At 54.7% G+C, this 23,985-nt stretch overlaps 12 protein-coding genes across 12 annotated transcripts; 6 read left to right on the top strand and 6 right to left on the bottom strand.

The window, feature by feature from the left end:
* Positions 1 to 365: 365 nt before the first annotated feature.
* M409DRAFT_30505 (glycoside hydrolase family 133 protein) lies at positions 366 to 5,140 on the top strand (the record flags this gene model as incomplete). The annotated part of the gene is made up of 3 exons (XM_033809956.1): positions 366 to 601; positions 657 to 4,998; positions 5,057 to 5,140. The coding sequence occupies 3 exons, from the start codon at positions 366 to 368 to the stop codon at positions 5,138 to 5,140; spliced, it is 4,662 nt and encodes a 1,553-aa protein (XP_033659976.1).
* Positions 5,141 to 5,664: 524 nt separating this feature from the next.
* M409DRAFT_30504 (uncharacterized protein) lies at positions 5,665 to 6,087 on the bottom strand (the record flags this gene model as incomplete). The annotated part of the gene is made up of 1 exon (XM_033809955.1): positions 5,665 to 6,087. One exon carries the CDS (start codon positions 6,085 to 6,087, stop codon positions 5,665 to 5,667), a length of 423 nt encoding a protein of 140 aa, XP_033659975.1.
* Positions 6,088 to 6,363: 276 nt separating this feature from the next.
* On the bottom strand, positions 6,364 to 7,382 carry M409DRAFT_71321 (uncharacterized protein; the record flags this gene model as incomplete). The annotated part of the gene is made up of 3 exons (XM_033819121.1): positions 6,364 to 7,084; positions 7,139 to 7,230; positions 7,278 to 7,382. 3 exons carry the CDS (start codon positions 7,380 to 7,382, stop codon positions 6,364 to 6,366), a joined length of 918 nt encoding a protein of 305 aa, XP_033659974.1.
* Positions 7,383 to 7,964: 582 nt separating this feature from the next.
* M409DRAFT_71320 (uncharacterized protein) lies at positions 7,965 to 9,299 on the top strand (the record flags this gene model as incomplete). The annotated part of the gene is made up of 1 exon (XM_033819120.1): positions 7,965 to 9,299. One exon carries the CDS (start codon positions 7,965 to 7,967, stop codon positions 9,297 to 9,299), a length of 1,335 nt encoding a protein of 444 aa, XP_033659973.1.
* A 301-nt stretch (positions 9,300 to 9,600) lies between these two features.
* Positions 9,601 to 11,805, bottom strand: M409DRAFT_30501 (uncharacterized protein; the record flags this gene model as incomplete). The annotated part of the gene is made up of 1 exon (XM_033809954.1): positions 9,601 to 11,805. The coding sequence occupies one exon, from the start codon at positions 11,803 to 11,805 to the stop codon at positions 9,601 to 9,603; it is 2,205 nt and encodes a 734-aa protein (XP_033659972.1).
* A 554-nt stretch (positions 11,806 to 12,359) lies between these two features.
* Positions 12,360 to 12,594, top strand: M409DRAFT_30500 (uncharacterized protein; the record flags this gene model as incomplete). Its single annotated transcript, XM_033809953.1, has 2 exons — positions 12,360 to 12,435; positions 12,512 to 12,594. 2 exons carry the CDS (start codon positions 12,360 to 12,362, stop codon positions 12,592 to 12,594), a joined length of 159 nt encoding a protein of 52 aa, XP_033659971.1.
* Positions 12,595 to 12,847: 253 nt separating this feature from the next.
* Positions 12,848 to 14,136, bottom strand: M409DRAFT_30499 (uncharacterized protein; the record flags this gene model as incomplete). The annotated part of the gene is made up of 2 exons (XM_033809952.1): positions 12,848 to 13,087; positions 13,141 to 14,136. 2 exons carry the CDS (start codon positions 14,134 to 14,136, stop codon positions 12,848 to 12,850), a joined length of 1,236 nt encoding a protein of 411 aa, XP_033659970.1.
* A 675-nt stretch (positions 14,137 to 14,811) lies between these two features.
* On the top strand, positions 14,812 to 15,457 carry M409DRAFT_71317 (uncharacterized protein; the record flags this gene model as incomplete). Its single annotated transcript, XM_033819119.1, has 3 exons — positions 14,812 to 14,858; positions 14,920 to 15,271; positions 15,326 to 15,457. The coding sequence occupies 3 exons, from the start codon at positions 14,812 to 14,814 to the stop codon at positions 15,455 to 15,457; spliced, it is 531 nt and encodes a 176-aa protein (XP_033659969.1).
* Positions 15,458 to 15,488: 31 nt separating this feature from the next.
* On the top strand, positions 15,489 to 16,856 carry M409DRAFT_71316 (uncharacterized protein; the record flags this gene model as incomplete). Its single annotated transcript, XM_033819118.1, has 1 exon — positions 15,489 to 16,856. One exon carries the CDS (start codon positions 15,489 to 15,491, stop codon positions 16,854 to 16,856), a length of 1,368 nt encoding a protein of 455 aa, XP_033659968.1.
* A 408-nt stretch (positions 16,857 to 17,264) lies between these two features.
* M409DRAFT_30496 (uncharacterized protein) lies at positions 17,265 to 18,191 on the top strand (the record flags this gene model as incomplete). The annotated part of the gene is made up of 1 exon (XM_033809951.1): positions 17,265 to 18,191. The coding sequence occupies one exon, from the start codon at positions 17,265 to 17,267 to the stop codon at positions 18,189 to 18,191; it is 927 nt and encodes a 308-aa protein (XP_033659967.1).
* A 47-nt stretch (positions 18,192 to 18,238) lies between these two features.
* M409DRAFT_71315 (uncharacterized protein) lies at positions 18,239 to 19,069 on the bottom strand (the record flags this gene model as incomplete). The annotated part of the gene is made up of 3 exons (XM_033819117.1): positions 18,239 to 18,684; positions 18,750 to 18,960; positions 19,004 to 19,069. The coding sequence occupies 3 exons, from the start codon at positions 19,067 to 19,069 to the stop codon at positions 18,239 to 18,241; spliced, it is 723 nt and encodes a 240-aa protein (XP_033659966.1).
* A 2,832-nt stretch (positions 19,070 to 21,901) lies between these two features.
* On the bottom strand, positions 21,902 to 23,960 carry M409DRAFT_30494 (uncharacterized protein; the record flags this gene model as incomplete). The annotated part of the gene is made up of 10 exons (XM_033809950.1): positions 21,902 to 22,101; positions 22,155 to 22,195; positions 22,249 to 22,367; positions 22,423 to 22,608; positions 22,668 to 23,148; positions 23,204 to 23,299; positions 23,354 to 23,429; positions 23,478 to 23,526; positions 23,579 to 23,654; positions 23,713 to 23,960. 10 exons carry the CDS (start codon positions 23,958 to 23,960, stop codon positions 21,902 to 21,904), a joined length of 1,572 nt encoding a protein of 523 aa, XP_033659965.1.
* Between the last annotated feature and the right edge of the window lie 25 nt (positions 23,961 to 23,985).

Here is a 23,985-nt window from a genome sequence, read left to right as displayed (position 1 = left end):
TGCCATTGCGGTGCGAATAGAGCCCCAGCAGGCGCATTGCACCGCCAGATCCTCAGATCGCTTGTTTACCTGCTGCTCTCCTCTCCCGTCCTCTCTGCTACCAACATCCCCATCTTGCACCCCTCCACCACCATCCGCCTTCCGAAGCAGCTCATTGTTTCTTCCTTCACTGTGCATAGCAACGTACTGTACGATATTACGACCTCACGACCGGTTCGCCAGCTCGACGTACATAGCCCTTCGAGACGCAGCAGAGAAAGTCGCTCGCGCGCTTCGACCTATTGTCCTTCTACGCCCCGCCGACTTCTCCTAGCCAGACCGTCCCTCCACCGCTCTCAGTCGTGCAGGAGACTCGCTCGCCCATCATGTCTCCCCAGCAGATCAACAACCACACGGTCCATCTGCTCCCGCTCAAGGACGATGGCTCTCCCAACCTGCCGGGCGACCCGCCATACATCTACCTCCCACCGCCTTCTCATCCCGCCTACTTCGTCCGCTTCCAGATCGATGGCATGAGCTCGATATCCAGAGAAGGCAGTCTGTGGACAAATATACCCCACAAGGGCGAGCAGTTCGATCGCACCAAGTTCAATGAGTACAAGTACGCCCCAATGTCCAACCCAACGTTACACAAGATCTGGTACTGACCTTTTCAGGCTCAATCCCAGCTTCACTCATGCTCTCGAAATCGACGTGCCCATTTACACAGCAGGTGCCTTCGAGTTCTACTGCTCCTACACACCGCTTCCGCCTTTTAGCACTTCGCGTGTTGAGACGCCAAAACCAACTCGGACGCCCACCCATTACATCGATGTGGCTCCCAGTCTGCACGTGGAGAACGCACCCCTACCACTCGATGCAATCTCCTGCATTTCAGTCTTGTCCAAGTTCATGGGCAAGTACCCCAGCGACTTCTACCGCCATCTGCACGGAATCAGCGAGAGAGGCTACAACATGGTGCACTTCACTCCTCTCATGCAGCGTGGTGACAGCAATTCACCGTACTCCATCTACGACCAGCACAACTTCGACAAGGGCGTCTTCACCAAAGGCGAGGATGATGTCGTCGATATGGTGCACAAGATGGAGCACGAGTACGGCCTTCTTAGTCTGACGGACGTCGTCTGGAACCACACTGCCAACAACAGCAAATGGCTGGAGGAGCACCCTGAGTCTGGCTACAACATCAACACCGCACCGCACCTGCAGCCAGCATACGAACTCGACAGCGCTCTCCTGATGTACTCGTCTCGCCTCAAGTCGCTGGGCATGCCGACTCACTTGACCAGTGTCGATGATCTTCTCCGGATCATGGATGGTATCAAGACTCATGTGATTGGAGCGATCAAGTTTTGGGAGTTCTACGTTTGCGATCCCGACAAGGATTCGCAAAAGGCCGTGGCAGCTTGGATGGAAGGCAAGGCCGACTTCAACGGCGAGATTCCAGATGACATTACCAACTGGGCGCTGAAGGACAAGGCCGACTGGATTCGCAAGAACTGCTGTCCTGGCACCGACCGCATGGGAGAACGATTCCGTCGACATGTGGTCCCAGAGCGTGCAGCCGCGCTTTTGCAGCATCTGTTTGGCAAATACAACACCTCCATGAATAGCACAGCCGACGAGCGCACTGCATACGGCATCATACACCGCTTCCTGAACGAACTGAATCTCGACTGGTACAAGGAGTACGACAATGATGTCGCGGCGATCATTGAGCAGACCTTCAACCGTGCCAAGTACGTGCGTCTCGATCCCAACGGACCCAACTTCGGCGACATCACGCTCGAGAGTCCGCTCATCGAGACCTATTTCACGCGCCTGCCTGTCAACGACACAACTTCAAAGCACGACCCAGGATCTATGGCGTTGGCCAACAACGGTTGGGTATGGGCTGCCGACGTGATGAAGGACAATGCCGGTCCCAAGTCCAAGGTCTACCTTCGACGTGAGCTTATTGTCTGGGGCGACTGTGTCAAGCTGCGGTATGGGTCTGGACCCCAGGACAGCCCGTTCCTCTGGAAATGGATGAGCGATTACACACAGCTGATGGCGAAACACTTCCACGGCTTCCGCATCGACAATTGCCACTCGACGCCTCTTCATGTCGCCTCATACATGCTCGATGCCGCTCGTCATGTCAGATCAAACCTCGTTATTGCCGCGGAATTGTTCAGCGGTGACGAGAAGATGGACTTCCTTTACTGTCAGAAACTCGGCATCAGTTTCCTCATCCGAGAGGCGATGCAGTGCTGGTCGACTGCTGAGATGTCCCGTCTTGTGCACATCAACTGCGGACGTCCTATTGGGAGCTTCGAGGTTGATGACATCTCTAGTGCAGACAAGCCGGTGGCCAACGGCAATCTCACTAATGGCAGCACACCCCAAGGCCTGGAAATCGTCCACAAGATCATTCCATCCAAGATTCACGCCCTGCTCATGGACTGCACACACGACAATGAAACACCTGTGCAACGTCGTGATGGCCGCGACACGCTTCCTTCTTCCGCCCTCGTCGCCATGTGTGCCTCAGCTGCTGGATCGGTGTTTGGCATGGATGAGCTGTACCCGCAGCTCATTGAACTTGTCCACGAAACCCGGCCATACACATCGCCTTACAGCAACCTCCCTTCAGACCAGAACATGAAGATTGGGCCAAGCGAAGGCACTGGCGGCATCAAGCGCCTCATGAACCAGCTCCACACCATCATGGGCAAGGACAAGTACGATGAGACTTTCGTGCATCACGACGGCGAGTACATCACCGTCCACCGCATCCATCCCAAGTCGCGCAGAGGCTACTACCTCATAGCCCATACCGCTTACCCTGGTTACGGCAACGGCAACGGCGGCTTTGGCCCACAATGGTTGACTGGAACCAAGGCCAAGCTTCTTGGAGCATGGTCCCTCGAATGCGACCAGAGCCACGAGGCAAAGCAAGCCGCCATCAACGACAAGGTCCTGCGTGGTATTCCCAGCAAGACCAAGGACCTTCATGGCGTGACCGTTGAGAGCCGCGGCGATGATACCGTCATCAACGTCGGCTCAAACTTCCCGCCCGGCTCAATCGCCATCTGCGAGACTTGGATCCCCAAGTGCGAGCACAGCGAAGGTCTCGACAAGTTCCTCACATCCGGAGCACGCCAGGCCCTCCAGAACTGCAGCTTGACCGACATCAACGCCATCATGTACCGTGCTGACTCTGAGGAGCGGGCCATGTCGCATGGCGCGGACGGTGCGTACACAGTCCCAGGCATAGGACCTCTGGTGTACTGCGGACTGCAGGGCTGGTGGTCTGTGTTGCGGGATGTCGTCAGCCACAACGATCTCGGCCACCCAATCTGCAACCACCTCCGCGAAGGCCAGTGGGCACTGGACTACACAGTCAACCGCCTTGACAAGCTGGCACAACGTGAGGATGGCATCTACAGTGGTGTGAAACCCGTTGTTGAATGGCTCAAGTCACGCTGCGATGCCGTCCGTGAGATTCCTAGCTTCCTTCTCCCGCGATGCTTCGCTCTCATCATCAGAACGGCCAAGAAGGCGGCGAACGAGCGTGCCATTGAGCAGATGCACCCAAATGTCCAGCACAGCCAGCGCTTCGTCAAGTCGCTTGCCATGGTCTCTTGCCAGGTCCAAGGCTACATGGAGAACGCCAAACTCTGGCCAGACAAGCTCGACCCTTCGCTCGCCGCTGGTCTGCCTCACTTTGCACAAGACTGGGCTCGTGTCTGGGGTCGTGACACGATGATTGCCATGCGTGGATTGTTGACCTGCACCGGGCGCTACACTGAAGCCAAGGAGCATCTCAAGTGTTTCGGCAGTCTGATCAAGTACGGCATGATCCCCAACCTTCTCAACTCTGGCAAGCTTCCGCGCTACAACAGCAGAGATTCGGTTTGGTTCTTCCTGCAAAACATTCAAGACTACTGCGCACTCGCACCCGAAGGCACTGACTTCCTGCACGAGCAAGTTCGCCGCCGCTTTCTACCCTACGACGATACCTGGTTCGCATGGGACGACAAGCGCGCATATTCGCAGAGCAGCAGCGTCGAGGACATCATTCAAGAGTGTCTGCAACGCCACGCTAGCGGCTTGGAGTTCCGCGAGTACAACGCCGGCTCTGACCTTGACTCGCAGATGAAGTCAGAAGGCTTCAACATCAGCATCAAGGTGGACTGGAAGAACGGCATCCTCTACGGCGGCAACCAATGGAATTGCGGTACCTGGATGGACAAGATGGGTGACTCAACCAAGGCCAACAACAAGGGGCATCCTGGCACCAGCCGTGATGGCGCACCAGTGGAGATAACCGGTCTGCTGTACAGCGCTCTCAAGTGGGTCGACGGCTTGAAGTCTGCTGGCAAATTCAAGTACGATGGTATTACCACCTCTGACGGCAACCACATCTCGTACGGCGCTTGGGCGGCGAAGATCCGTGACAACTTCGAGCACCACTACTACGTCCCCGCTGATTCAAGCCAATGGCCATCATACGACGTCAACCCGTCGATTATCAACCGCAGGGGCATTTACAAGGACGTACATCGCTGCTCAAAGGAGTACCGGGACTACCAGCTGCGGCCCAACTTCCCCATCGCCATGACGGTTGCTCCAGATCTCTTCGATCCAGCTCACGCCCTTGGTGCTTTGGAGATCGCCGACAAGTACCTTCGTGGCCCGACTGGTATGGCGACGCTGGACCCTGGTGATATGGAGTACCACCCGAACTACATCAATAGCGATGACAGCGACAACTACCAGACGGCCCACGGACGCAACTACCACCAAGGACCCGAGTGGCTATGGCCGACGGGTTTCTTCTTGCGTGCCTTGCTCAAGTTCGATCTCATGCGCCGCAAGACCAAGGAGGAGAGGGTGGAGGCGTTCCAGCAGGTCACGCAGAGACTGAATGGATGCAAGCAGATGATCCACGATTCGCCGTGGAGAGGACTCACTGAGCTTACTAATTTCAATGGGTCTTACTGTGGAGATTCGGTGAGTGCAGACTCGATGATACTTGATGTTGGAGTTTGTTGCTGACGTTCGAATGTAGTGCCCGACTCAAGCTTGGTCCGCAGGGTGTATACTGGACCTCTACGACGACGCGAGCAAGTACGGCACCGATCTGCCGCAGTAAACCGGGCGACTTCGATCATTCCTGCATGAGTTGTACGATTCTCACTGGCGGCATAGATTGGTTGACGATACGAAAAGTTCTTGTGGGATGTACGGCACCTGGGAAAGGGGAGATGATCGGTGTTTTCGCAAGACCTGATAATGTCTTCTTGTTTCTTCAACCTAAAAGCTACATTGTAGATACCTTTTGTGATCTTTAGATACTAGATGTATCGGGACTAGAATTCCTCCTGTGGTGTTTTGTGCTTCTTCGTTCGTTTGCTCATTTGGAGTGATTGTCTTCTTCAAGATGTCTCGCTGCGATCGATTTTCTTATTTCTCCGCTTCTCGAATAGGGAACGCGAATTCGATGCTGAAGTTGCTGCTCTGTATGCCGGCGGACCAGCTTTCCAGAATGACTGTTCGTTAGGCCTCAGAAAACGCCCTCATCCTTCGACTCTCTGTTTCTCGACTCCCCAACATTCCAAGATCGATAACCCTCGCAATCACCCAATGATCCACAAACCCTCCCTCCTCCTCCCTCCCTCACGAACACCCCTCCCCACCCCTCCACAACCCCGGCGCCGCCACAAACCCCATAACCACCAACCACAACCCCGTCGCCGAAACCGCCAAACACAGAAACGCCTGCCGCCGACACAACGCGCTGCTGTAGAGGATCTTGGCGCTGCCGATGAGGAAGGGGAACCAGAGGAGGAGATGCAGCCAGGGCGTGGCGCTGAAGGCCAGCGAGAGGAGGAGGGCGACGGCGATGTTGAGGTGGATGTAAGTTGCTAGGAGGGCGGTGGTTTCGAGGAAGTGGATTCGTGGGGAGGGTGGGTGTTGAGGGGATTGTTGTTGTAGCGGTTGTTGTTGGTGGTGGTGGTGGTGGAGGAGGAGGAGGGAGGAGGTTGTTTCGGGGTCTTTGGTGTTTGCTGCTTCGATGTCGTTGTGGGAGATGGGGGACATGCTGATGATCGATGCAGGCTTCCTGGTTTGGATTTTTCGTGATTGGTCGATGGAGACAGGAATGTAGCGTGTTGCGTCGGTGATGATACTGCGTTGGGAAGGGCGGCCGTGTATAAGAGGTGAAAATGCTGGCGCGGCTGAAGGAGTTGCAGCTGCAGCTGTCGTTACACAGCAATGTATGACAAGGGCCCTTGCTGGATCCACCCTGCGCAACATAGTGACCGGGTTTCCTTTTTCATGCCTTGCAATGAGGTGGATGGCATCGTTTCATTGGCCTCAGCCGAAGCAGGACTGCGAAATTGGGTCATGTGCATATAGCTGCGTGAGCATCCACGCCACGCTAGTGTTGGATACGCCGTCGGCGAGCTCCAGCCAGTGTTGATTCGTTACACTCGAGTCGTTGACCCATGCGTTGGATGCGTTTGGTGAGGTTATCGAGTTGTACCCGATGGAGTTGGCGTAGGTAAACGGCGATTTGAGACCGAGGGAGGAGAAGCCGTCGAGGCCTAGGATTCCGTACAGAGTGGTCAGGGGGTCCCAGCTTTCTCTGAGTGTACTGCAGCGGCCGTTGTACCATTCGTATGCTGCGAGGATGGGGGAGTCAGATGGGGCGTGGTCCCGTAACTTCTCCCCTGAGATGACGTTCAGCCCGAGTTCGAAGCCTAGATAAGTGGTTGGAATGTCGCGAGGCCAGTCTCTGACGACCTTTGTGGTGGATGCTGGATCAAAGTATCCGAAGTTGTACTCCCATCCCGATGGGTACTGGCCTCCCATGATGACAAGCTCATGGACCTTGGACGAAATGAGGCCAGGCCCATCGGTAGTGCTGAGAAGGGCGGCGAGGTTGTTCAGAAAGCCAATTGAAACGATCGTCAGGCTGTCATTGTCCGCGGAATCCAAGACAGATTTGTAGAGTGACGCTGGCGTCATGGTCTGGTTGGCACTCTCCAACGCTCGAGGCCAATTATAAGCGATCTTGCTGGCATATTCGCTTCGGCTGGGCATCACTTTTAACCCTGATCCTCTGATGGATTGAATAGTACAGACTCACTAAAACATCGAGTCATCGAAGAATGTCTCGTTCGTCAATGGCCTGATAGCTGCGATGGGGATATCTCCGTTGCTGTAGTACGTGTTGACGACCTACTTCTAAGTCAATAGTGAACACTGTAAAGATCGAGCCCACTCACACTAGCTGCTAGGGCTCCGTAATGGGAATTAGTATCGATCATGACGGCCTGCAAATCACAAAGCCCGCAGTTGTGTAGAACGTTGGCAATCGCCAAAGCTCCCATGTCGTCGACATCGTCTTTGATATCGGTGTCGATGATGATCGGCTTGGCTCCAGATGTTGTATTTTGTGCAGCACCCACGTTAAGGAGCTGAAGGCTGATCAGGGGCAAACGAGATAGGAAGAACAACATATTGGGCAATGAGAGGACATGGAGACGAAACGTAGATATCGGACATTCACTTGCCTTTTACATCGGCCAGTTGTGACGTCACAATGGAGATCGTTCGTTGGCCGTCCCCATGGAGTTGGCCGAAGCGCTCTGCGACAGACAGTATGACCCCCAGCGAGCTGATATCGAAGGTGCGTATGATCAAACGGTATGGACATGATCCCGGCGAGGTTGGTGGTTGTTGCTGCGGTGAACATGTTCTCCAAACTTTGGGTGCTGACCGTTGACCCATGTGTCAACCACAAGCGAGCCAATCACATGGCAATGCCGACCGGTAGCTCCCCAGCCCGAGGGACCTCTTCGACCTCACCTCCGGCTGTGCATCATTGATGGACAACACCTGAACAGCGCTCTCTACGTCGCCCGACACCCCGGCGCATACGAAACACTCATGTCGCCTCACCGCATATAGCCATGTACCGCACCAATGACCCCCGTTTCCGCCGCCGTCTCCACGACATCTCCGCGACGCTCGAGTCGGCCAACGAATCCGCCCAGTCCTCGCTCTACATCTTCGGCCAGCGCTATGTGCGACCGTGCCTGGACTCCGTCGGCTCGAGCATCACTTCTTGTGTCGATGCGTCCTGTCCGTCGTTGAACATCAGCCAGAACCAACGCGAGCGCGATCGGAGACGCAGGCAGAGAGGTCGCGGGAGGGCCGAATTGAGCTTTGACTTCTACGATGATTGGGATGATGAGCTGGAGGGCGAAGGATGGGGTTGGGGCAATGATGAGTTCGATCGATTGGTCGGCGCTGGTGGGAGTGCTGGCTACGGCACTGTAAGCAGCACAACGCAACAGCCTGGCAGACAGAGAGGGATGAGCTATCCCAAAGGACGACGGAAAAGCGCTGTGCTGCCAAACGACGGTGCACCAGCAGGCGCGGTAATACCAGGCTCGGGCGGTTTCTGGAGTAGGCTCTTTGGTGGGAAGCCTGCGCGCTATAAGCCTTCGGCCGCCGATCTGCAGGAGCATCCTGGTGCCAAACGACACCGAAGAGATCGTACGGAAGGAGAAGCGCTGCTGGACGACATTGACGAAGATACCGGTCATCGCACGCATCGACGAAACCGTAGTGGGACCCAAGGTACCACTGCCTCGGAATCGAGCCTCAGCAGTCGCGGTGACTTGTTCCCGTCAGATGAGGAAGACGATGCGATTCCCTTGGACGATGAGTTCGCAATGGTGTTAGAACGAAGAACAACGCAGTCAGGTAATATGAGCGGCGGGGCTTCAGGTCAAGAGACGGAAAGCGCAAGCTCTGGCAAGACGAGAGACAAACGCGGGAAGAGACCCAGTGCGGGCAGTAGGACGAGCACAAGACGAACCGCGTCTTCAAGAAGTCTACAAAGCTCAGGGGTGCGGAAAGATTCTACTAGGAGTAGGACAGGAAGCACTGCCTTACCGATTGATGAAGATCAGGGCCAGGAGGACGCAGAGCCGAGCTTGTCTTTCGCGGAGCTTAAAAGCGAGGAGAGGCGAATAAAGCTGGAGGAGGAGGCGCAAGTCCATCGAAAACGAGCGGAAGCGAAGAGACTGGCCCAAGAGCGCGGCCTGGCGGAGGACTTGTCCAGCAAAGAGGCAACACCTCACCCAGGAACTTCACCGCAATCAACACCTGTCAGCAGAAACGACGAGCCCAGCCAGCTACCCACACCACTGGCGACAGACGACGAAGAAGGTGAGGCAGATGCATGCAAGAACCAGTCTACCGCACAAGGAGACAAAGATAAAGATACCCAGCCTTGAACAAACCGTCAAAGGCAGCAGGAGGAAAATTCGAAACTTTTTAGCGTTCAAAGCGTCGGCGTTTTATGGGAGAGAGAGCAAGAATCGACACCGCTTAATATGCGCATGGTTCGTCGCAGTTGCATTGATTTCGGCTTGCATTCATCGATGAGAGAGTATTCGTATTCGACAGCGCTAGCTATATGTAGCATCACCAGCAGCAGCATCAGCGTTGCTATTGTGACAATATCAAAAGCCAGCAGCAGGCCAGCATGCTTGCTACGACGAGCACGGGCGTCTTCATCTTTCTTTTCGCTGCATGTCATGCTGAAGCATTGATACCGCACACAGCTTCCCATCCTTCTTTGGCGCTTTCTGCGAGGCTTTCCGAGAAGAGTTTGAGGCTCTCCTCCCCGAACAGCTCGAATGTAGCCTTGAGTCCGTCGTGTTTGGTGAGGGTTTCTCTCACATTCCCGGCTTTGATGCTCCTGCTCTGCTCCCTCGCGTGCTTCTGCAGAGCATCGATATCTTTCCTCGCGGTTTCTTGTAGCGAGGCGACTTCCATGGTGGTGTGTTCGGCGTGTTTCTTGATGTAGGTGCATGCTGCGATCACGATGCGGAGGGTGTCGAGGTAGAGGTAGTGCTCGCTGAGGTGCTCGGCTAGAATGTCCGAAGTTGTCATGAGGAATTCGATGTGGAGGTCTGCGACGGCCTTTTGGAGTGAGGAGATGGTGTCTTTGGTGGGTGAAGTGCCGGCTTTGACGTCTATGAGGATGCTGATGGTTTGCTGGGAGATGACGTTTGCCAGAGTCTTTGCGGGAGATTTCGATGATTCCAGCGAGGATTGAGCATCCTTCAGGTTCTCGGGGTCAAGAACGAGAGCAGGCGGCTTTCCTGTTGCGAGACACCATGCCGTGTCCGCGGTCAGGTCGGACAGCAATGATGCCTGAGCTGATGGGTGATCATTTTCGGGAAAGATGGCCTTCTCGACATTGAATCCGTAGTCGAAAGTAGCATTGAAGTCTCTGTTGTCGATATTGGTGACCCAATTCGCCACGACCCTCGGGCCCACGTCGCTGACATTCTTGCTGATGCCCTTGCCTGTCAAACGTGCTATCCGGCGATGCTCAAGCAGGATCAGTCTCCTCACGAAGCTTGATCTCAGATTGACTCTGAGCTCATGCAAGTCGAAGACCATGCCTGTCTGCGAATGCTCGAGAATACCCGCTTCCGTATCGGCAAGCTTGTCTTCATGCCGTGGGTAGACGCCTAAAGCCTTATGTGTTCGCTCATGTGGCTCGAACCAATCTCTTCCTGGGAGCTGGGTCCAGAAGGGATGTGTGATAGAGAGGCCAGTAAAGATTGAGTGACCGACAGTGTCGTGCTGGATCTCCTTGACGTTCAAGCTGTCGAAGAGTCGCATGGCGAGACTTCCAAGATTGAGGCGCATATAGAGATATACCAGTATCAGTCGAGCCTCGTGTATATGCTCGTTGTGTTTAAGCAGTCGCTGTGAGAGGAATGCGGCCTGCACAAGATATGCCGTGTCATTCGTTTCTGCGTAGAGCTTTACCAGTCCAGAAACAGCGAGAAAGCACGCATCTGCCGCGCCGCGATCTCGTCCTCCAAGGTTCAGCGACGATATCGAAGTGTGGAAAAGGCGGATCGAGTTGGCTACAAAAGCCATCAGCACATCCTGTGATGCCTTTGCTTCGATCAATCTCGCAAATTCATCCTTCAAGACTTCGACTTCCGATTCCAGCCATATTCGAGGGTTGACGTGCGATGGTTCGGCTTTCTCAACTTTTGTGTTCCCGTTCAACTCGACTTTTTGACTCAGCTGGAGCGCCTCATAGACCTGCTGACTCTCTCGAAACGCTGACCTCTCACGGATCGTCTCCAGCTCTGTCGTAGCTCCCTGTCTCGCAAAAATTTGTCCAGCGACCCTGCAGTCCAGAGCTCGATCATCATCAAATTTGTCTGCCACGGCCTTCTTCGCCAAACCCAATGCCAACCGAGACTGGAGGTCATCTTTGCTGGTCGACAAGAGTTGAGTATATGCGGCATGGGCCATGTAGATTGCTCGATTCTTCGGCTGCACCGACTTCAACGCTATGAGAGATTGCTGAGCGTCTTGTATCCGGTCATCAACAACAGCCCTCGAGAATCGCACAGTCAGGAGATCCAGTCTGTAATTCGCTGAAGTGTTCGCTTTGAATGCATTGTCCCACAATTTGGCCACCTGAGGTCCAGCACAGTTTGGTCTCGGCCACACATCTTTGTTGCCATCAAAGACAGCAGCTTCTATCGGTACCAGCTCTCGGAGATCTTGGATGGGTGGCTGAATGGCCAGGAGTTGGTCAAGGGTCTCATCGGATTTGTTCCCGGAAGCAGAGAGAAGCTGTAATTTCACCAGGAGAAGCTGAAGATCTTTTGGGCTGCGTTGAAGAAGTTCATTGCAGCGGTTGATGCCCTCGGTGTAAGCTCCCCTCTTGGCGTACTCATCGAAGGTCGGATAGCGGGCCATGTTCACTCGATCCGGTTTGGTCAGGCAGAATGATCATGATGTGGAAGGCTTCATGCGTTGCTGAAGGCGCTGTCCCCGACAATGTCCAGATCGGAGCTCGTAGACAATAAGCCAAGACAGAGTGCTTGAGGCTTTGATGCAGACAGGTTGCCAAAGTTGATCAGTGAGTGTCTCTCGAAAAGCTCATATGTCTGGTGAAAAGACGCTAGGGCTGAATCTGAATCTAGCCGCCACGGGCCCCGGGCCGATTCACAGACCGATTTGGCAGGGGTCCGCTCGGCGAAGCACATGCCGTGTAAAGCTGGCCTCAAGGGACTCTCAATAATTGCCTCGTTCACCTTACACTGTCCAGGACGACTGAAGCACTACCTCACAACTTGCTAGCTCCTACAATCCTCACAGCAAAATGGTTCGTTCACTCCTCCTAAATGCTGTTCTTCCAAGACCAAGAGATATCAGAGCTATCTACTAACCCGCTCGCGTGCTCCCTCCAGGCCCAAACTCCCCAACAACGTCGCGCCAATGCCGCCTTCGCACGATCAGAAGAGAAGAAGATGGGCAAGCCGCAAACCAACGTGCCCGGCAAGAAGGAGAAGAAGGAGAAGCCTCCGATAAGTCCCTTTTGGGTTTGTACGTTTCCATCAGAAAGAAGACAAACGGATACTGGGTCGTGGAGATGTAGGGACTGACATGGGTGACCTGACAGATATGCTCATCTTCGTCGTCTGCGGTGGGGTCCTCTTCGAGCTCGTACGAATGATTGTCGGTGCCGGATCGTCGTTCTTCTAAGCCGGATACCTCTCGAAAGTTGCGAGTCTTTGGTCGTTCGTTTCATGGTTTGGGGCATCAGCGGGCGTTCACGGGATTGGGTCATCACGGCCAGAAAGGATTAAATCCCCAGAGACGGCTTTCTCTATCAAAAGCGATTTGGCGAGGGACGGCAGCAGTGTGACAAATGGGACACGAGCAAGATCTGAGAGACGTTTTGGCTGGATTTACACTATATCGTGACTGCACGCTCAACACGGAGCAGCAGCTACTACTATGACTTGGCTTTTGACTTGCGCTTCCTGCTCTCGCCGTTGGCGTTTGGTGGGATCGCAGAACGGAGGGATGCTTCAGCCTCATCCACTTGTTCCTGTTCCTCACCCTGGCTGGCTTCCCAGGCGACGTGTTCTGGCGTCTGCTTGTTGAACAACTTGCCGAGGGAGCTGTTGTATAGGTGGAGTGGGAAGCGGACCAGGAAGGTATCGTTGATGGTCGGTGCTGGGACCTCATCGGGCTGGACATTATCAGTAGCTGCCAAGTGTCAATGGATGGATCAGGTGCACTCACGTCGAGCAAGAATTCCTGCCTGTCACCCTCTTCAGTCTCCTCTTCCAAGAACACATTCCCAACACTGTCCACGATTAAGATCTTGCCATTCTCTGCGACGGTCCTCTTCTTCGCTCCCACAGGTCCAGAGGTGACCTCAGCTTCCTGAGGGGTAGAAATTCCAGACGTTCTCGCCTTTTCTGCTGCCCTGGCGCTCTTCACACCACCTTTGCCCTCTTTCTTCTTCTCCTTCTCCATCGCTCTCTTCTGCTTGCGGTTCCACTGCATGCTCTCTTGCTCGTCTCCCGTTTGTGGGGTTGATGTACCGCTTGTAGGTCCTCCCAAACCGGGAATGGCACCGATGCCACCTTCATCACCCCATGCCATTCGACGTGCATGCTTGATGTATCGCTCCACGAACTCACGCTGTCGCTTCCAACTCAGGTAAAGAGCAGCGTAATGCACACCTCCACCAACGAAGATGAACAGGCCGAGAAGCACCGAGCCCAGGCCCGGTCGGAAACGTTCATAGTAGTATCCAGTTCCTCTCCACGTAGGGAAGCCATTTCGCAGGAAGTGGTCGTACCTGTCTCGACCTTCACTTCTCAGCACTCCAACCACGAGACCCAATACTTCAAAGCGCTTCTCGGCTTCCTTGGTGAACTTGTTGATCTCGCTCTGACTGGGCTGCTTGTTCTTTTGCACATGCACCGTCGGCTTGGCGCCGGCTTTGGGAGTGACTTTCTTTGGCTTATTGTAGTTGGACAGCCAGGTGCTGCGAGCCTTGTCCGGATGCAGCGTCCGTGACAGCTTTCGGTAAGCCTTGTTGATGTCGTCTTGTGACGCCGAGGGATGGATGCCGAGGAAGGAGTAGAAGGTGACATTGGAGCCTTCGTGGGCTACGACTTCATCGCGCAGACGAAAGATTTCGTGGTCCTCCTTGGACCAGGCGGCGACGAATGCGGTGAGGGCGAGGACGAGCAGCAGCAGTGACGCTGGCCGCGAGAGGACCCGCATTGTGTGGGATTGGGTGGACGAGGTGGTGTTTCCGGCAAGGTGCAGCGGTGGAGGAGGAGGTTTTCTGGCAGGGCAGCAAATCCCACAAATTAACGCAGGCTTGGGCTGCAGCTAGGGGAAGCTACGTGGACGCTCAACCGCCGATGATGTGCGTTGGCGGGCTGCATGAAAGCCTACAAGAGGGCGGGCGGAGAAGAGTCGTGTGAGTCGTCTCCCTCCTCTTTCACGAGTTCATTCACCTACCCTTCTGGAGCAGCATTCCTATGTTTCTATTGATGGCTGTTTGCACGTGAAAAGGAGCCCGATTCGGCCGCTAAGCCCGATCCCGCCATGGCGTAAAGCCAAACGGCATCCCTGGCGGCGATCGCGTTCAGCAGCAGGCGGAACCTTTCAGACGCACCCAAAGTCTCCCATCCTCTCTGCCTCCTGCCCCTTCTCGCACCCAGCATCACGCCTTAAAGGTCCTTCGACAGTCGCACGTTCAGCTTCGGTAAGCCTCCATCGCCCCTGCCTCTCCTCTGCGGGCTTCGTCCTGCTTCCGCCCGTCGACGGCGACTACTGCACGCTGCTGCACGTGTCGAGTCGCATACAGCAGACTGATGATTATTTCTTCACTCCAGCTTCGACACCCTCCCTCCCATTACCACGGACGACAGCCCCGCGCCCACAGCAGCCATGTCGCGCATCAACATTCCCCTTGACGCCATCACGAGCCGTCTCAAGTGAGTATCCCTCACAAGTGAAGAGCCACTGCGCGCACACACTGATATAAACCCCCTTCAGCCTCTCAGGCCGCTTCGATGCCGTGCGCAGCCAGTCCATCGGCACGCGATTCGCCAACCTGCGACCCATTAGCGAGTTCCTCGATATCAAGCGCATCTCCAAGCCGGCCGACTTTTCGATGGTGCAAAACCGCGTCAACTACAACCTCTCATACTTCTCTTCCAACTATGCGGCAGTCTTCGCCATGCTCAGCATATACAGCTTGCTCACGAACTTGACCCTTTTCTTCGCCCTGATGCTCATCATCGGTGGTATGTACGGGATTGGCAAGCTCGAGGGCCGGGATCTGGACGTGGGTTTCGCACGTGCCACTGTTTCCCAGCTGTACACGGGACTCTTCATTATCTCGGTGGTACGTATTGGACAGGGTGACTCGAGCGCGTGGATATTTCTGACTTGTTCTTAGCCGCTCTTCTTCTGGGCGCGACCCGTTGCCTCGATCCTCTGGCTCATTGGCGCGTCAGGCGTCACCATCCTGGGCCATGCCGCACTCATGGAGAAGGACGTTGCGGCTAGTTTCTCCGAAGAGGCGGTCTAGGTGGTCGGCCGCGCACTCTTCGCCCTATGAAATGGGAAGACCACCCGGGGCTCACAGCGGGAATAGGCGAAGGGCGTATCCGCAGGACTGGGAGCTTCGTGACGCGCATGCTCGATATCCTGAGCGTTTTGAAGAATTGGATAGCGAGGAAGATGACGGGCAAGGCGTTATTTTGGATCCGCATGGTTATGGCGTGAGGGACACTCGCCCGCGCGGTTTCGCGGGCGATGCCTTGTATTTTGATGGGTACGATCTGGGACGGGATAGAACATCCAGGAGGGGCATGTACGATGATGCAGGATATGATGATTACATTTCGGAAGAAGAAGACTATCTGGACCAGAGAAGCGCGGCATATCAGACAGCAGTCAGGGACAAGGAGGAATCATTACTGCAGTCGGCACTGGATCGCATTGCACGGGCGAGGGTGAAGGGCAAGACGAATGTCAACTTGTCGCAGGATGAGATGGAGGCTCTTGAGCGCAGGCGAAACCAGCAGCCGGAGCCTGCGTCGACCCTTGCGTCGCCGCCCGCCACACCTGCCAAATCGAAGGTGAAAGCCAGCAGTCGCACGAGCAGTGCCAGCAGTTTGACCAGTCAGAAGACACGGAAGAAGAGCAGCGGCGGGATCTTTGGTTCGCCGGCCAAATCCAACTCGAAAGCCAAGGTGCAGAGGAAGAGCTCAGTGGAGCACGCCCCGGCGTATGCAGGTGGTGCACCGCCACCTGGGATCATGGTGCCTGGGCCGAACGGCGTTCCTGTCTACGCGCCGATCTACTACGGGCCTCCAAGCCCAGAGTTTGCACGATCTGGACGTTCGCAGTCAGGTGGTGGATCAAGGTCTTCCTCCAAGCACAGTCGACGAGAGTCAACACCACCGGAGCAGTTTCCACCAATGCCTCCTCGCTACTATCCAAACGGCGTCTCGGTACGACCAGAGTCTCAGGGCTCGAATCGTTCACTGCCGGACGACGTCGACTGGTATCCTCCTCCACCTCCATCGCGAACACGATCAGCCTCGAACGCGCAGTACGCAGGCTATCGAGGACCGCCACCAGAGGACTACGACATGGCACCGCCGATGCCTGCAGCGCAAGGGCGGCGCCACGCCAGTGGTCCGCCTGATGTGCGGTATTCGAACCTGCGTCGCGCACCTCCGAGTTCCTCTCCTTTGGCGCAAAGGAACGCCACCCCTGGTCAAGGAAGTGGTTTGAGGAGGGTGGAGACGAGCAGTTCGAGTAGCAGCGATGATCAAGGCGTTCAAGTCGATATTGTACCCGACGAGAATGGTGGGTATACGGTCAGGAGCGCACCAGCTGCTGCTGCACCGGCACCCGTGCCTGTGAAAGAAAAGCCGTCTGGGAATGAGACGAGGAAGCGAAAAGGAGGTCGCAGATAGTTGTGTTCTGAACACGTGCATTATTGAGACTTGTTCAGCAGTGTTCCAGAGTTTGTTCCACCTCGTTGTTCCTATCTCCCAAACACGACGTGAAAGAGAGCGAAGACACCATAGTGAGAGCTTCACTTGAGACAGTTCACCTGGAAAGATATTTTCAGAGCTGGTGAGCTTTCCTTCGCTTCTGCAGAAGTGACATAACTTCACCTCCAACGACCGATTCACGAGCATGTGATAGAAAGCACACAAGTGACCTCAGGCAAGCGCGAAGATGGAAGCCTAAAATCCGCTCCTTCCTAATCCGCTCTACACTCGCTTCAAAGAACGCCGCCACTAACAACACCACCTCACACGCAGCAACACTTACACTTGACATGCCCATCGCCGGCAAAGTCATCCAACACCGCCAACATGGTCCTTCCCGCGCACGCTGAGCTCCCGCATCACCTCGTCGCATACATGGAGATCAGCGACACCGAAGACGTCTGCGTCGTCTGTCAAGACCCGCCCTCGGATCCAGTCCAGACCACCTGCGAACACGTCTACTGTCGCGAGTGTCTCGAGACGTGGTGCGACGGCCACAACACGTGTCCGAGCTGTCGCGCGACGCTCTACACCTACGCCACCATCCCCGCGAGACGCTTGATCACGATTCCAGACGGCTTCTTCGACCTCCTCGACTTCGCCGTCTACGACGAAGAGGAAGTTGAGCATCAGCTCGAGCTCTGGGATGGCCTCTTCAAGCTCGGGGACGATTTCGAACCAGTCGACGACGACGACGACGAGATCGAAATGAAGTACAACGAGGACATGCAGGCCACTCTCGTCGGAGTGGGCATTTGGTTCATCAACAAGGTCAACGACGACTACGAGCCGCATCTGAGGGAGGTGTTCAAGAAGGATTGGATCAAGGTAATTCACGCGCTGAACGACGAGTTGCGGCAGCATGACGAGTGGACGGGCAGAGCGAGCATTGTGCGGCAGCGGTTGGAGGAGGCGGTGATGCCGTCGACGGAGGAGCCGAGGCGTGCGCCGGCGCATGTGGACTCGTGGAATTCGTTGGAAGAGGGGGAGGCGTGGTATCGCGAGCACGGCCATCGTTGGGTAGGTGACGGGTGGCGTGAGCATGCTGACCGAATCAGGAAGTTGTTGGTGTATGTTCTTATTTCGCAGTGGTTGTCTTCGGGACACAATTTGTCGGACTCGGATGATGAGCATGCTTCCGACGGTGAGGGCGAGGGCGATGACAATGGCGGCGGCGACGACAAGGGCGGTGGTGACGACAAGGGTCATGGCGACGACAAGGGTCATGGCGACGACAAGTGCGATGGCGAGTGACCAAGGACAGGGGGTTGGACGCTGTTGGATACTGCACAGGTAAAGTATCATGCTTCATCTTCATCCTCTTCTACCTCTTCTATGATCTCTGGCGGGAAGTCCCAATCGTTCAACAAGTAGATGCCTTTCGCACTCCTACCCATCCCACCCCCTCTCTTCTCCGTCGTGGCATCCTCGAACAGTTCCAAGCTGCCATGGGAATCTCTCGCAAAGGTGAAAACCCGGTAGTCCGCATTCTCGAATCTCCGCCGAGTGATACCTGTGCGAAGGAATCCTGCATGGCTGACGATGGCAATGACCTTTTCCGGTCGATCGTATAGCGCTTTCAAACATGCGTCCCCTCGAGCTTGATTCGCTGTCCGCGTGAAGGCATACGGTGTTTTGTCGGATTTGTCGGGGTATGTTGGGTCCACTTTTTCGAAATCTACATCCGGAAATTCTTTCGCAAGAACTTTGAGGTCGCTGCCAGTGTCGCAGGCTGCGTTGGAGTTTTCTGAGAATCGAGTCAGCAAACGACAATTTCCATGGAATGTAGACTGCTCATTTGAAAGAACAAACCTTGCCACATCGCATCGACGTCGACGGGAACGCCGCTCTTGATCAGCCATTGCAGACTTATCTGGGTAGTCTGCAGCGTTCTTCGCATCGGACTGGTGACTATTCGCTCGACTCTCGAAGCAAGAGGACAACTGCTTTTGAGATGCCGTTGCAGATCCTCGCATTGCTGAACGCCGCCATCCGTAAGTCTTGGATCGGGAAGGTCGTAGTTCTGTAAAATATCCGTCAGCATCACTTCATATCAAAAGAATCACCCAAGACTTATCAGTCCTATTATGCCACGCCTCAGCATGGCGAATGAGAAGTAAAGTGGGCGGCATCCTAGTCTTCGACGAACGTAGAACCGGCGGCATGGACGACGAGGGACAGGATCAAGTTAAAGCATGTTGTTTGCTGAGTCGATGCTTTGAATAGCGGCCATCCATGCGTGCATGCGTGATGCGTGAGAGGAAGACGATGATCACCCGCTCACCGACCCCAACCGCCAAACGTGGTGGCCTCAATGGTGCGCGCGGGCGCAGCTCGATTACGTCAGAATCGTCGCCCTATGCTGGCTGGTTGCGCTCGGCGAGTGCGAGCTGGCATTGGGCTTTGTACGAGGACATAGGCAGCCATATTCTTTTCGTGGAAGAGCAGAAGACGTCGGACGAAGGTTTCAGGGTGGAGATTGGCATGGCGATGCACTCCATGGGTCCCCAGCCCTGGGTTGCGTTGGTATGGACCGGGGTTGTGATTGGTTGTGCTGACCTCATGCTAAGACCTGAGCCTCAATGCTCGTCCTTCCTCCAACTTGGCGTATGGTGAAGGCAGCCTGAAGTACAAATGCTTGTAGAGAGACTGAAGAGTCTCTCAAACCAATGGCGCCATGCTTTGCTCTGTTTCATCGAATGGCCGTGCGAAGCTTGGGAAGCAATACTGGCCCAGAAGGTCGTCCAACGAGATATCAACGAGATCGAACGGCGCCTGCTCCGTCGAAGGGGTTTGTCTGAACACAGTGCTCCTCGAGTGAGAGGACAACAGCTTGCTGAGTTTGCAAACTGAGTCCATATGAGGCCAGATCTGTGCCAGTGCTTCGATGGGTCTGAGCAGCCGCTCGAGTTGAGTGTGGGACGTATACGCCCTCATACCAGATGTCGTCGCCTCGCTCGTCACGATGGTGTGTGTCAGGTGTATGGCAGCGGCCAGGAGAGGAGTGCAGGCGTAGTAGTGTAAGTGGCCAATGGTGTTCTCTGCCAACATGGTCTCGAAGGATACCAGAATCGTTGATACAGCTTCCTGAGCAGCGGAGACCGAGTCTGCATCAGGCTGCTCTCGGGCACGGTGGAGCATGAGCGTCAGCAGGCTGTGAGTTATGCGCAGTTGGCAAGACCAGAAATCTATTGTCGAAGGTAATTCGGCCGCAAGTAGTACCAACTGCTGATCAATCGCCGTCTCTTCTTCAATGACAGACAAGGTGCCTGGCGCAGCTAATCGAATGATCTCCAGAGCCAAGACACATAGCCGAGCATCAAGAATGCAGAACTGGGGGCAAGCGAATTCGTCAGTGCTGCCGTCACCACAGAGGAAATCAGAGGGTTCGAGCGCCGTCTGGTCGAAGTCTTCCGCTCTGATTGCTGGAGGACGTCCATATTCCAAGGCAGTGAAAACTTCGAACCGTAGCGTCGTCCACCAAAGACGACGATAAAGTCTTCGGTCGGCGAGAGGCATTCTCGATGCAGAAGTGTCAGAGAGATCGCGATGCATTCCTAGCCCGAGAGCTATACGTGTGGACAACCCAGTCCAGTAATATGGACCATTGCTCACGGAATCGGCGTCTTCGACATGCCATGTCATTAGCAAGGCAGACTGCACCAATATGACACGATCATTCTCATGGCGCATTTCAAATAGAGCTTTAGCGCGTCTGTAGAGAGTCGATGTCATTTCAGCTCTCGAAGCAACCACTTCAGGATGTGTCGACACGCGAGCAGCGGCCAGCAGCATGCATTGTAGCAGTAGCAATGGCGGAGACGGATTCGCAGACGCATACTGTGCCTGAAATTCCGCAGCATCGACGATCGGCAGCCCAGGATGGATACATGTGAAGTATGTGTCGACCAGAGAATCCCGTATGTGACGTGGCGGCAGGCTACTAAGATCTCGAGCACCGGCCGCCGTCAAATACGCACGACTCGCTGGGTTGGGCTCCCAGTCCAGACGTGGCCTGATGGATGGGAAAGGCAGATGAAGAGCATGACTGGACGGTTGGACAAGCCGGTTGAGGTTGGCGATAGCACTGCCCGTGTAGACGATCCGTAAAGGATCTTTGTCCGGTGCCCGTACGAACACCTCCCAGTCAGAGCCAATGCCGCGCTCATAGAAGTCTTTGAGCGAGTCTGCTGATGCCAAAGAGGGACGGGAAACCGAGACTGGACTCTTCCCAGTGAGTAGGGCTTTCGCAGGCGAGGTTGCAGGCGTGGCTATGCTGCCTGTGGGTGCCGATTCGTTGTTACTTGTGGCACTTTCGGTTCTTGGGCGATGGCGTCTATCCACACGGTAGCCCTTTGACGTGGCCGAAATGTCTTGATCAGGAGTGGCGGCACAATTCCATCCGTGTCGACGACAAGCGCTGCAAGGCTGCTCTGCCCCGTCAGATCCTAGTCGGTCACAGCGGATCTTCCGCTTCTTGCATGGCGCACAAGCCGTGTTGGATTTTCGCCGAAAGTCGCCTTGAATCTGCATTTCCATTGAGGATTCTTCGGGCCCTTCCTGTGTTCAGACGTTGAAGGTAGACTGGTCGTCGGGCCCGAGAAACATGAATGCAGTCGAGCTTGCCCGTGGTCGGCAAACGGCAGATAAGAGACCAGGATGGGCCAGTTCATGCTTTGCATCCTTCGAACCTCCCCTCTTTCCCCCTCTTTATCACCACCCATACTCTGTTATCAGCGTAGCATTCCGTGTAGCGCGTTACAAAGCAAGCTCGGGGGCTGCATTGCTGATCGAAGCTGCTGTGGGGACACAAAGATGCGCATCGTACGAGAACAGCTGTTCCAAAGACAGGCTGAGGTGCAATTCCATCCACCACTGCAACCACTATGCTGTTTGCTCATAGACTTGCGGATGCAAATGAATGACTGCACACGTCCATGGCTCATATGCTGAGCTCCTCCACTCTAGTAGACATATTCAAACAGAGGATTCTCCTTATCTGTCAGGTCTTCGAAGCCCGTCTCCACTCGGCCGTTCAGCACCTCTTTGGCAGCTTCTCGAGTTGGGGCACGTTTCTTGTTCAGCCAAACAACGTAGATCTGAAAGAGAACGGCGACGACAATCATCCCTGCGAATGTGAAGATACAAGAGCCGATGCCGAGTCCTGTAAGCAGAGGGTTAGTCAAGCCAGTGAAGAAAAGTGCACGCTGTACTCACGATATCGAGGAGGTTTGTTGAAGAACTGGGGGCCGATGATGCTGTGCATATTGATCAGCACAGTGCTTTCAGATAGTACAGTCAGATGGCATACTTCGACGAGCAAAATCCAGCCATGATGAAAATGTTTGTGACAACCTTCTTGGTAAAGCCGGCAGTGTTCGATCCAGCGAGAGCTAACGATATCGCATAACCAGTCGGCCACGCGGTAAACTATATTGAAGGGTTAGTTGAAGATATAGCAGAGTCATACGTATGTCCAACAGACCATGTAGTAGCCGATCAACAATCCTGCCTTATTCGTCAGTGGCAACACGAATACAACGATCGATCCCACCAGAGCGATGATATTCGAGGCGACAATGAGCAGGGATCTGATGTTCTTGTAGTGGATGCAGATCCAGGTGAAAGAAATCATTACCAAGACCTCAAATCCGCCGTTGGGCATTCCGAGCTAGACATAGTCAGTCAGCATCCGCAAGAGCGACGGAGTAGAAGAGCACGAGGACTCACCAAGGTCGTTTGCAACGGCGTAAAGCCGAAATGCGAGATGATCTGACTGCCAAAGGTCGCAATGCTGTTGGCAAGATTGCCGAAGAAGGCGAACCAGAAAAAGAAGTAGCTCTTTGGATCGAGGAGTGCTTCCCGAACTTGGGACCACTTCACGGTATTGTTGTGAATTCCCGTGTTGTTGTCGCGCACCATTTCAACGGCCGCCACCTTTTCATCGTCGCTGAGGAACTTGGCGCTGCCCTGAGATGCCGGGAGGAAGATGTAAACGACAATCGACCATAGGATGCTGATAGCCCCGATTATGAGATAGATCCACTTCCACGGCGCCAGCGCACCTGCATGGATATGGCCTAAGCCATATGCCATGATACCACCAACGATATTGGCAAGTCCATTCGCACTGAACCAAATGCCGACTCGGAAAGTCTGGTTCTCACGAGGGTAGAAGGAGCTGCTGATGAGGATGAATGCCGGATTGACGCTGTAAAAGGTATGAGTCTGTATCTATCACAGTGCATCTTATCTGCGAGACGTACCATGCTTCTGCTGCACCGAGGAAAAATCGCACGGCCATGAACTTCGAGAAGCTATCGCACAGAATGCTTAGGAAGATGATGACGCCCCAAAGGAATCTGATCAAAGTCAGTATATAGTTAGACGTCGTTCTTCTGATCCCATGCACTTACACTGCTCCAGCGATCGTCTGGGCAGGCTGCACATATTGCAACAGACGTGCCACGAAAGGTTGCATGGCGAGGTATCCTTTCTAAAGTCAGCAATGTTTCTCTGTTGGATCGGCTCTGACCGCACCAAAGTAGTAGATGCTTCCCAACCAGGCAAACTTGTTCTCGGTGAGATGCTGCGTGGTTGTAAGCCAAGGGTGTCCCTCAGAAAGATCATGTCTGACAAACCGCATCTTCAAGGAGTCCGAATATGGCCGCGTAGTTCAGCGTTACCAGCTCCAAGAAAGCGATCATCGTGGTGATCCTGTACTCAAAAGTCAGCAACGCCATTAGCTGATACCGTCTTCGGTCGCATCGCCTACGTCAAAATGGGCATCAAGTGCAGGTCAATCTTGCGAAGGACTCGCCGACGCATTGCCGGGTCAAGGACATAGCCGCCTTCATCGCCGCGGTCTTGAAGGATACGAAGACCAAGATCTGCGTCTGCGTGCTCAACTTTCCCAGGGACATCGCCAGGCAGGGTGGTCTCAGAATACGTCCTCTTCTCGTCCGAGATCCTGGTCGGCGTGGCCGGCTGAACTTCTTTCTCTTCACGTGAATTCATAGCCATAGGCACTCACTTTGATGGCAAATTT

The sequence above is a fragment of the Zasmidium cellare genome (assembly GCF_010093935.1).
Source record: "Zasmidium cellare ATCC 36951 unplaced genomic scaffold M409scaffold_65, whole genome shotgun sequence".
NCBI classification, from domain to species: Eukaryota; Fungi; Ascomycota; class Dothideomycetes; order Mycosphaerellales; family Mycosphaerellaceae; genus Zasmidium; species Zasmidium cellare.
The sequence above is the reverse complement of the archived record's forward strand: the minus strand, read 5'-3'. Positions and strand labels throughout refer to the sequence as shown.